Source organism: Melanotaenia boesemani, chromosome 9, assembly GCF_017639745.1.
Source record: "Melanotaenia boesemani isolate fMelBoe1 chromosome 9, fMelBoe1.pri, whole genome shotgun sequence".
NCBI lineage: Eukaryota > Metazoa > Chordata > Actinopteri > Atheriniformes > Melanotaeniidae > Melanotaenia > Melanotaenia boesemani.
The window spans coordinates 36,545,740-36,557,435 of record NC_055690.1 but is presented as its reverse complement, the minus strand read 5'-3'; the positions used below and the strand labels follow the sequence as shown (position 1 = coordinate 36,557,435).

The 11,696-nt window shown below is 35.0% G+C and overlaps 2 protein-coding genes across 2 annotated transcripts in view; one reads left to right on the top strand and one right to left on the bottom strand.

Moving 5' to 3' along the window:
• The first annotated feature begins 3,559 nt into the window (after window positions 1-3,559).
• On the top strand, window positions 3,560-4,711 carry LOC121646153 (olfactory receptor 52K1-like). The gene is given in 1 exon segment (XM_041995023.1): window positions 3,560-4,711. A coding segment is annotated over 1 exon segment (1,002 nt). The 3' UTR covers window positions 4,562-4,711.
• A 1,582-nt stretch (window positions 4,712-6,293) lies between these two features.
• Window positions 6,294-11,696, bottom strand: part of arrb1 (arrestin, beta 1) — a 33,357-nt gene continuing 27,954 nt past the window's right edge. The window contains exons 15-16 of the mRNA XM_041995376.1: window positions 9,947-9,995; window positions 6,294-7,725 (exon numbers count right to left, since the gene is read on the bottom strand). Coding sequence (XP_041851310.1) covers window positions 7,614-7,725; window positions 9,947-9,995 — 161 coding nt within the window. The 3' untranslated portion in view covers window positions 6,294-7,613. The remainder of the gene's footprint in view (window positions 7,726-9,946; window positions 9,996-11,696) is intronic.

The window sequence follows — 11,696 nt, the reverse complement described above, 5'->3', positions numbered from 1 at the left end:
AACTTAGTTTTACTGTCAGTGATGTTGAACTGAAGGTTTTTACCATCAGATGTTTCTCATTCAGCTAAACAGTCCAATGGGTTCATCTGCAGGACATGATTTTAAAAATCACCTGTTTATGTGTTTGTATGTGTGTGACGTTAGAGCTCTGTGTTTGGGTTATGTGGATGTTTAGAGCATCATATGATTTTAAAACCTAAACTGTTTTGTGGCCAGAAACCGCAGAGTAAAACTGAAAGTACCCGAATGACCTGATACCAGCACAAGAGGCTCACAATGTTCTGCTTTACTGTGCTGTGAGCCGTGTTGACATGAACCGATGTCGCGTTGAGGTCATTTCCTCCTCCAGCTCCACCGAATCTGTCCACATGCAAAAAGAAGCTCGTTAAAACCTAGTTCCTAACGCACCGCGCTTGTTTCAGAGTTTCTATGGAAAGCCCAAAAATTCTTTTTTTTAATAGAAAGTCATGAACAGATTTTCCATCGTAACCTAGAAGATCTGATAGAGTTTTATGTTGCTTTCAATCACAGAAAATAATGTGATAACAATAAAAAATGTATCATTGCCCAACACTGATTATATTATATCTATTTATATTATATTATATTATATTATATAAATTTATATTATATTATATTATATTATATCAATTTATATTATATTATATTATATTATATTATATTATATTATATCAATTTATATTATATTATATTATATTGTATTATATTATATTATATCAATTTATATTATATTATATTATATTATATTATATATTATATTAATTTGTATTATATTATATTATATTAAATTAATTTATATTATATTATATTATATTATATTGTATTATATTATATTATATTAATTTGTATTATATTATATTATATTAATTTATATTATATTATATTATATTAATTTATATTATATTAATTTATATTATATTATATTATATTATATTATATTATATTATATTATATTAATTTCTATTATATTATATTAATTATATTATATTATACTATATTAATTTATATTATATTATATTATATTATTTTATATTATATTATATTATATTATATTATATTAATTTATATTATATTATATTATATTATATTATATTATATTATATTAATTTGTATTATATTATATTATATTAATTTATATTATATTATATTAATTTATATTATATTATATTATATTATATTAATTTATATTATATTATATTATATTGTATTATATTATATTATATTATATTAATTTGTATTATATTGTATTATATTATATTATATTAATTTGTATTATATTATATTATATTAAATTAATTTATATTATATTATATTATATTGTATTATATTATATTACATTAATTTGTATTATATTATATTATATTATATTAATTTATATTATATTATATTATATTATATTATATTGTATTATATTATATTATATTATATTATATTAATTTGTATTATATTAATTTATATTATATTATATTATATTATATTAATTATATTATATTATATTGTATTATATTATATTATATTAATTGTATTATATTATATTATATAATTTTATTAATTATATTATATTATATTAATTATATTATATTATATTATATTATATTATATTGTATTATATTATATTATATTGTATGTATTATATTATATATATTATATTATATTAATTTGTATTATATTATATTAATTATATATATATACTATATAATTTTATTATATTATATTATTTTATATTATATTATTATATTATTATATTATATTATATTATATTTAATTTATATTATATTATATTATATTATATTATATTATATTAATTTGTATTATATTATATTATATTAATTTTATTAATTTATATTATATTATATTATATTATATTATATTATATTATATTGTATTATATTATATTATATTGTATTGTATTATATTATATTGTATTATATTATATTAATTTGTATTATATTATATTAATTTATATTATATTATACTATATTAATTTATATTATATTATATTATTTTATATTATATTATATTATATTATATTATATTAATTTATATTATATTATATTATAGTATATTATATTAATTTGTATTATATTATATTATATTAATTTATATTATATTATATTAATTTATATTATATTATATTAATTTATATTATATTATATTATATTATATTATATTATATTATATTAATTTATATTATATTATATTATATTAATTTATATTATATTATATTATATTATATTAATTTATATTATATTATATTGTATTATATTATATTATATTAATTTGTATTATATTATATTATATTAATTTATATTATATTATATTATGTTATATTATATTAATTTATATTATATTATATTATATTATATTATATTAATTTCTATTATATTATATTAATTTATATTATATTATACTATATTAATTTCTATTATATTATATTATATTAATTTATATTATATTATATTATATTATATTAATTTATATTATATTATATTATATTATATTGTATTATATTATATTATATTAATTTATATTATATTATATTATATTATATTATATTATATTATATTATATTAATTTATATTATATTATATTATATTGTATTATATTATATTATATTATATTATATTAATTTGTATTATATTGTATTATATTATATTATATTAATTTGTATTATATTATATTATATTAAATTAATTTATATTATATTATATGATATTATATTGTATTATATTATATTATATTAATTTGTATTATATTATATTATATTAATTTATATTATATTATATTACATTAATTTATATTATATTATATTATATTATATTAATTTATATTATATTATATTATATTGTATTATATTATATTATCTTATATTAATTTGTATTATATTATATTAATTTATATTATATCATACTATATTAATTTATATTATATTATATTATATTATATTAATTTATATTATATTATATTGTATTATATTATATTATATTAATTTGTATTATATTATATTATATTAATTTATATTATATTATATTATATTATATTATATTAATTTATATTATATTATATTAATTTATATTATATTATATTATATTATATTATATTATATTATATTGTATTATATTATATTACATTATATTAATTTGTACTATATTATATTAATTTATATTCTATTATACTATATTAATTTATATTATATTAATTTATATTAATTTATATTATATTATATTATATTATATTATATTATATTATATTATATTATATTATATTAATTTATATTATATTATATTATATTATTGCCAGATATGAGACTGAAACTGGTCTCTGCAGGTTCTGGTTCAGACTGCTGGTTTTTGGAGAAATCATCTTAAAGCTCTAGTGAATTTAGTTTTTAAGCTTCCTTATGTTGCCAGTTGTTTCTCTTCAGCGCAGAGTAAATTTTTGTACATGGTTAACAAGTGTCGTGTTGGCCTCCACCCAGCAGGGGGGGAACATCACCCATTTGGGTTTTAATCAGGCTTCTTCTCCTTGTTGCAGCGTCATGTTGGAGGTTCAGCCGAGCTGGAACTTTTCCCACAGCAGCTTTATGTTCCGAATATTTCCCGAGCTGCAGAACCACCGCTGGCTGCTGGCGCTCCCGTTCTCCATCTCCTACCTGTCGGTGCTGCTGGGAAACTCCCTGCTGGTGTACGTGATCCGCCGAGTGGAGCGCCTCCACAGCCCCATGTATCTCCTCATCTGCACGCTGTGTGTAGTTGACGTCCTGGTGGTGACCACCATCCTCCCCAACATGCTCTTCAGCCTGCTCTTCGACTGGAACCACATCTCATTGGCTGGCTGCTTGGTTCAGATGTTCTTCACTCACTTCCTGTCCTCCGTGGAGTCCACGCTGCTTCTGGCCATGGCGTTGGACCGCTATGTGGCCATCTGTGAGCCGCTGCGCTACGCCCACATCATTAACTCCTCCATGCTGCTGAAGCTGTTGCTCTTCACGCTGGTGCGCAGCATCTCCATCATGGCAACCCTAGTGGGGTTGGCGGGTTCTCTGTGGTTCTGCGGCTCCAACGTCATCGAGCATTGTTACTGCGACCACATGGCGCTGGTCAGCCTGGCGTGCGACAGCACTGAGAAGAACCACGCCGCCGGCCTGGCTGTGATCGTCTGCTTCGTGGGAGTGGACATACCCATCATCGTCTTCTCCTACGTGAAGATACTGAGCGTGGTTCTATGAGCATCGGCGGCCAGCGAAGAGCGCCTGAAGGCGTTTCACACCTGCAGCACTCACCTGATGGTCATCACCTGTTTCTACCTGGTGGGTAGCATCACCTTCCTCTCTCATAACCTGAACATTCCCATTGCAACGGAGACCAACTCCTTGATGGGAGTCATGTACATCCTGCTCCCAGCAACGATCAACCCCATCATCTACGGTGTTCGTACCAAAGAAATCCAGAACGGACTTTTCCAACTTTTCCAGCTCAACACAAAGAAAATCCTGTCTGTCAAGGTTTTTCCTGGAAAAGGACAAACAGGACCAACCTGATGGTCTTCACACTTAATCATTAAATGCTTTTAAGGACTAAATTCTTGGATTAAATCAAAAGTTAACCTCCGGATGTTGCCAAGTAGAGTTTCAGTCCGGGACCCCCATCATAAATCATACATGCAGTATTTTGGGGCAACAGCTCTGTGGACCACCTGTTGTTTCTGTCAAGCCCAATCATTTCATGTTTTGTATTCAGCTGCCTCCGTTATGATAAAGAAACTCTTCTCAGGAACATTTACTTCCAAATAAAACCATCACCCATCACCACGGCAACACAAAGCAGTCAATCAAATATAAATTCTGATGTGGGCTGAACAGGATCGATCTGACTGCTTTTCTTACAAGTTATTATTAATCCAGACTTCTGATCAGACTTTCTGGTTTCCTGGTGATTGGCAGCAGACAGGGACAGATGAGGATAGGGAGGAAGATGATATGTAGGTGGACAAAACGATGTTCTCAAACTTCTGTTTCAGATCCAGAATGATTTCACAGAACAGACAGAATTCTGTTGGTTCTCAATGGAGAAGAAAAAAGAAGAGAAGGGAGATGTGAGAGACAGATGAGATAGAGAAGAGACAGGTAAGACTACAGATGACTGAAGGAGCGGTTGCCATAGTAGCCAAACGTCTGACAGCAGAGATGATAATAAAAGTTATGATATAATGAAAGTGGAGACGCTCAGCAGCTGCTTTACTTTCAGCTTCTTGTGAGGAAGCAGGAATCTTCAGATCAGATGCAGGCATTCATGAAACAGACGATAAATTCATCAGGAAGCCTGAAAATCTACATGGAGAGGTCTGTGTGTTAGGGGCCGGGGCCCCAGCAGAGTTTCATTTCTACATACACCCCTGTGTCCAAGTTTAGCTTTAGAAATGTTTTGACATAGTCCGAAAGAAAAACACCTGAGTTTAAGTTAAACAGTAATGATTCTTTGTCATGTTTGTTTAATAAAGAAAAGACGGAGGAAGATCTGGTTCAGAAGTCTTCCTCATGACGTCATCCACGCCAGAAACACAGAAACAGCCGTACACTTCTTTTATTAAAGACGGAGCTGGACAGCGTCCTGCTGACCCGGTCCATGTAAAGACAAGAGGACTAAACTAGAAATAAACAGGAATTTTCATTCAGTCTTCTTCACCACACACGCAAATACACACACACACGTACGCAAATACACACACACACATGGGTACGCAAATACACACACACACGTACGCAAATACACACACACACACGTACGCAAATACACACACACACACACGCACACACACACACACACACACGCGTACGGAAATACACACACACACACGCGTACGCAAATACACACACACAAATACACACACATACGCAAATACACACACACACACATACACAAATACACACACACACGCACACATACACAAATACACACACACACGCACACGTACGTAAATACACACACACACGCAAATACACACACACACACACACGCGTACGCAAATACACACACACGCAAATACACACACACACACGTACGCAAATACACACACACACACGCAAATACACACACACACACACACACACACACATACGCAAATAAACACACACACACACACACACACAAATACACACACACACGCACACGTACGCAAATACACACACACGCAAACACACACACACACACACAAATACACACACACACACACGCAAACACACACACACACAAATACACACACACACACACAGCTCCTGATAACATACATGATGCCATTAAAGGATGTTTTAATGCTTTTCTCCATCTGTTAATCAATAAATCATCTGATCAGTTTACACATCATCTCTCAGCTTCCTGTGTCCATTTCCTGTGTTGTGTTCAGGGACAGTCAGATGTCGGTTTCTTTAATCTGGATAATTTTAGACTGTTTTCTAGTTTTTGGGCAGATTATCTGAAGCAGACAGATGTTTCCACCTGGACCCAGATGGACAAAACACCTTCATTTTCCTCAGATTGAACACTTTATTCTGAAGGACGGATTTCTTCAGTTAAGGAAAATGAAGGCACTTAATGTGCTAAGACTTGTATCATAATAAAACGTGTTTCCATGGCGACAGGTTGTTCTCTTGCACTGACGTTTGGCAGCGTTTTTAATTCGTCTTGTGTGGTTCGACTTTGAGACGAGTAGTACAACCTGAGCGCCGTCTTTAAGCAAGAAATAGAGAATATAAGTCCTCATGTGAGGACTTTGGGTTTTAGGGATCCTTAAATTCTTTTATTGGAGGCTTTCTTTAATTGGCCCCAGCTGCTTCAATAATTATTAAATTTGATAAACTCAGTTTTAAAAGTAAAAATGCCCCCCTGAAAAAAAGGAAAAAAATTGGACCTAATAAATAAAAAGTTTCATTAAAAGACTTCACTTCTAACCCAGAACCATCTGAGAATCATCAACCAGGACTCACTGAGGTCTCCAAGATGGTCTCAGCACCGCTGATGATTTGGAAAATGATCAGCATGACACAACAAACCAGCGCTGCTCCTCTATACAGGCGGATTATTTCTAACATTAATAAATCATAGAAAGTATTGATATATTTCATGCACCTGTTGCTCGTCCTCTCTGGGGTCAGAGCATCCTGCAGATCGATGCGGCAGATGTGAACACCTGGAGTCCTGCTCATGGCTCCAGTGGTGGACAGTCTTCCCAAGTTGGCAGTGTTGTTTACGAAGACGCTCTGATACGAAACACTGAAGCTAATTTCAAGACTACTTCACTTCCGTTGGATCTCTAACAGAAACACGTAGGATAAAGAGACAGAGGCATGCTTCCAGCTGTCGGCACAACACCGGCCCAGCGTTCTGCCGGCTGGTGACGGGATGGAGAGCTGCTCCGTCTGAAAAAACAAGGCTTTTTACACCCTGCAGGATGCAGAGAGAGGACGAACATGAACGAGCACACAAACACAGCACCAGCGAGTGTTTGAAGGGTGTCCAGACTGTGGTTTGGACTACAGGTAACATCCGTTAGCTCCACGATATAAACAGCACCCTGGATGGGGACACTCGCTGCCTCTATCTGTCATCGAGTTTGGGAGAGTCCACAGGTTCCTCATCTTCCTCCTTATCGTCTTTCGCTCCAATCAGCCGTTGGCGGGCAAAGTCTTCAAAGACGATGTCATCATCGCTGAAGGATGAAGAAGGTCGTGGAGGTTAGTTCAGCGGGGTCTGGTAGCTGTCTTGGTGGTCTACAGCTGTCCTGGTGTCTGTTAAGTGTCCTGGTGGTCTGCAACTGTTCTGGTGGTCTGTAAGTGTCCTGGTGGTCTGCAAGTGTCCTGGTAGTCCACAAGTGTCCTGGTAGTCCGTAGTGTCCTAGTGGTCCACGAGTGTCCTGGTGGTCTGCGAGTGTCCTGGTAGTCTACGAATGTATTGGTAGTCTACGAGTGTCCTGGTACTCTGCAAGTGTCCTGGTAGTCTACGAGTGTATTGGTAGTCTACGAGTGTCCTGGTGGTCTGTGAGTGTCCTAGTAGTCTGCGAGTGTCCTGGTAGTCTGCGAGTGTCCTGGTAGTCTACGAGTGTATTGGTAGTCTACGAGTGTCCTGGTACTCTGCAAGTGTCCTGGTAGTCTACAAGTGTCCTGGTGGTCTGTGAGTGTCCTAGTAGTCTGTGAGTGTCCTGGTAGTCTGTGAGTGTCCTGGTAGTCTACGAGTGTATTGGTAGTCTACGAGTGTCCTGGTACTCTGCAAGTGTCCTGGTAGTCTACAAGTGTCCTGGTGGTCTGTGAGTGTCCTAGTAGTCTGCGAGTGTCCTGGTAGTCTGTGAGTGTCCTGGTAGTCTGTGAGTGTCCTGGTAGTCTGCGAGTGTCCTGGTAGTCTGTGAGTGTCCTGGTAGTCTCTGAGTGTCCTGATAGTGTACGAGTGTCCCGGTGGTCTGCGAGTGTCATGATAGTCTATGAGTTTCCTGGTGGTCTGCATGTGTCCTGGTGGTCTGCATGTGTCCTGGTAGTCTGAAAGTGTCCTGGTGGTCTGTACTCTGTCAGTAACCTAGGATGTATTATTTGTTCCTGAATTGGAACTCAAAAGATCAAAGCTATTTATTGTGTTGTTAGCATCTTGTTAGCACTGTGTTGTTAGCATTGTGTTAGCATTGTGTTAGCATCTTGTTAGCATTGTGTTGTTAGCATTGTGTTAGCATTGTGTTAGCATTGTGTTAGCATCTTGTTAGCATTGTGTTGTTAGCATTGTGTTAGCATTGTGTTAGCATCTTGTTAGCATTGTGTTGTTAGCATTGTGTTAGCATTGTGTTAGCATCTTGTTAGCATTGTGTTGTTAGCATCGTGCACCTTCAGTTTTTCCTTCAGGCAAAATTTCTCTACAGGCTCTGTTCAGTTTTACCAGAAACTTCTCCGTCTTCCTCCTCCTCCTTTTCTCACAGGAGTTTATGTTTTTAATCTTCTTGTCCCACTGAATTTTAAAATAAATACGAATGAGCTCATGAAGAGCGTATACATTTATATAAATATATGTTTATGTTTTTAAAGCTCAGGCACCTTAAAACAAAAATAAATGGCCAGACGATGCAGCCATGGCACACCTCAGATCTGACAGCAGTTTAACGGGACCCATTACCCGGTCTCCTCTTACCTCTGAAAGGGGAGGAGCTAAGAAGTGAGGAGAGGAGGTGGAAAGGAGAAGCAGGACGGTTATGATGCCTGAGAGAAGATGCTGCCTTCAGGGTTAAACTGAGTGAACAGCACATACATCAAGTTATTCATAACAAGCAAAAACAAAAATCTGGATTTAGATTCGAGTCAAAACCTGAACGTGTCAGCAGAGAACAGTCTGCGAGGCAGAGGAGCGCTGAGGGGATGTGTTGACCCTCCGGAGGAGTCGTGTCTGTAGATTAGATTTATGTTCAGTTCTGAGTCGTCTGGAGTCGGATGGGAGGATGGATTTCAGATGAGCGGAAGATGAGGCTGAGCCCAGCAGAAAGGCTGGAAGTGACTGGAAACTATTCTGAGCCCCATCAGCAGAGGAGAACTAAAGCTGCTTTTCTAAATCCATCTGCAGACCTTCAGCTAAAACACCATCACAGTCCCTCATCTGAACAGGACCTAAATCCACCTCCTCAGTCCGACTCTAATGGCTCCAGCTGGGAAATGAAGTGATGAGAAAGAAATAATGAGGAATGCAGAGTGTCTGTCTGCTCTCTGCTGACACCAGGAAGACTTTCAGATTGAAGCCATTTCCTGCAGCGCACATTAAGGCACATTAAGGCCGAGGCTCTGGAGACGGCTTCATCACGTTAATGCCCCAGCAGGCGGAGAGGAAACCCGAGATGAGGCCGCCAACCAGAGCACAGCCAATCACAGGCAGCTGCTGATGAAGAGGAGAGGTGGGATGCTTACTTTGTGTCAAACTCAATCAGGTTTGTGTCGATCGGAGCTTCATCTGCAGCTGAAAGAGACAGATGGAGGAAGGTTCACCACTGGAATCAGAATCTGTCAACATCAGCGTTTCACTCAGACATGAAGGTTCGTACTTTCAGCCCAAAACCGCTGCAGACCTCATGCAGAGACAAATGTTAGTCTCCAATCTGCTTCGTTTTATGTTCCTGTTGGACTCTCTTGTCTGGTTTTCATCATACATGCATCATACGTGCTGTATTTCCCACCTTCCTCATCCCTGTGATGCTGGAAACGTCATGTGGAAAAGGGTGATAATATGCAGGGTTTCTGGTTCTGGGTGAAACTCTGGGCCGACTTTAAAAATGTTCTGCCATGAAACAATTTGGCGTAATGTTGAGAGAACCTCCCAGAATCCAAACCACCAATTCATACATTTAAAGTTCTGTCATAGAGCATACTTGACACTAATTGTGAGACACAAGATGGGGGCTGATGCGGATCCTTGTTGCTCGTTCTACTCTCCGGGGACCGTAGGCTCATTTATTCATGTTTTCTGGGAATGTCCTGGGGTAGGCAGATCTGGGGGAGAGTACTAGACTGTCTTGGGACGTTAACAGGAGTCATTTAGCCACTGGAACCTGCTGTACACCTTTTAAATGATGACTCACATTTGTCCCTTCAGGAAAGGACTCATAAGACCTGGCTGGCAGGCCTCACAGCAGTCAAAAAGATTATAGCACAGAGATGGAAACCACCTAATGCCTTATCATTCACACACTGGCTCCGTTGTTTTATGGACATTGCATATTTGGAGTTATCGTCTGCAAGGGTCAACAACGCAACTCTAAACACGACTGAAACACGGAGTCAGTTGATAGACGATCTTAAGAGGTTGCTTTCTGAATGAGACTTTTAAGTGTATAACAGCATAGTAAGAAGTCTGGTTGGTGGCAGGGGTAGGGGCTTCATCTGGAGCCTGTGTGTCTTCTACTGGGAATGATGGTCAGAACTTGTTCCCAGTACGAGTCCCAACTAAGAAATCCTGGCATAACGTTATAATGGACTGTGTTCCCAGTAAATACATAACATGGAAGTTTGGACTCTTTCCATAAAACCTGAGACCTGTATTTAACCCTTTAAAGCCCGACCCAAGAAAAAATGCAGAGAAAGTTAGAATTTTATATCTACTGTCTTAAATTGATCTTGTAGCAAAATGTGAAAAATAATTAACAAACATAAATTTTATATATTTACTGTTTATCACTGTGAGATATCATAATTATTGTAGTGCAAAAGATGTCCACCAGGGGGCAGAAGACAAGCATCAGACTGTGTTTTTACCATAAAGTGATGCAGCAGGTCTCAGAAACTGTCTCAGACACATGATACATAGAGTTTGACTAAAGGGTTAAAGTCGGGTTGAATTCGCCTCCTCTCTGCTGCAGGGTTTCCCAGCCTGACTCAGCTCGTCTTGTTCCGACTTGTGGATAATGTTGTCGTTCCACATGTTTACTTTCTTTGTTAAATGTGTCTCAGAGCCACGCCTTGCCAGTCAATTTGTTTCTCTCCTTTTATTGGTTTTGTTGGATTTTCTATGTTTGTTATGTGGAAAAATGAAACAAAACATCTCATCACCCCCACCCCAGATGAGCATAATATTACTCTAGAATCAATATTATTTATAATATCCGATAGTGCTGCTCTAAAACAGGTTTTCTTTGTATGATTATTGTTAAAGAAATAATCACGA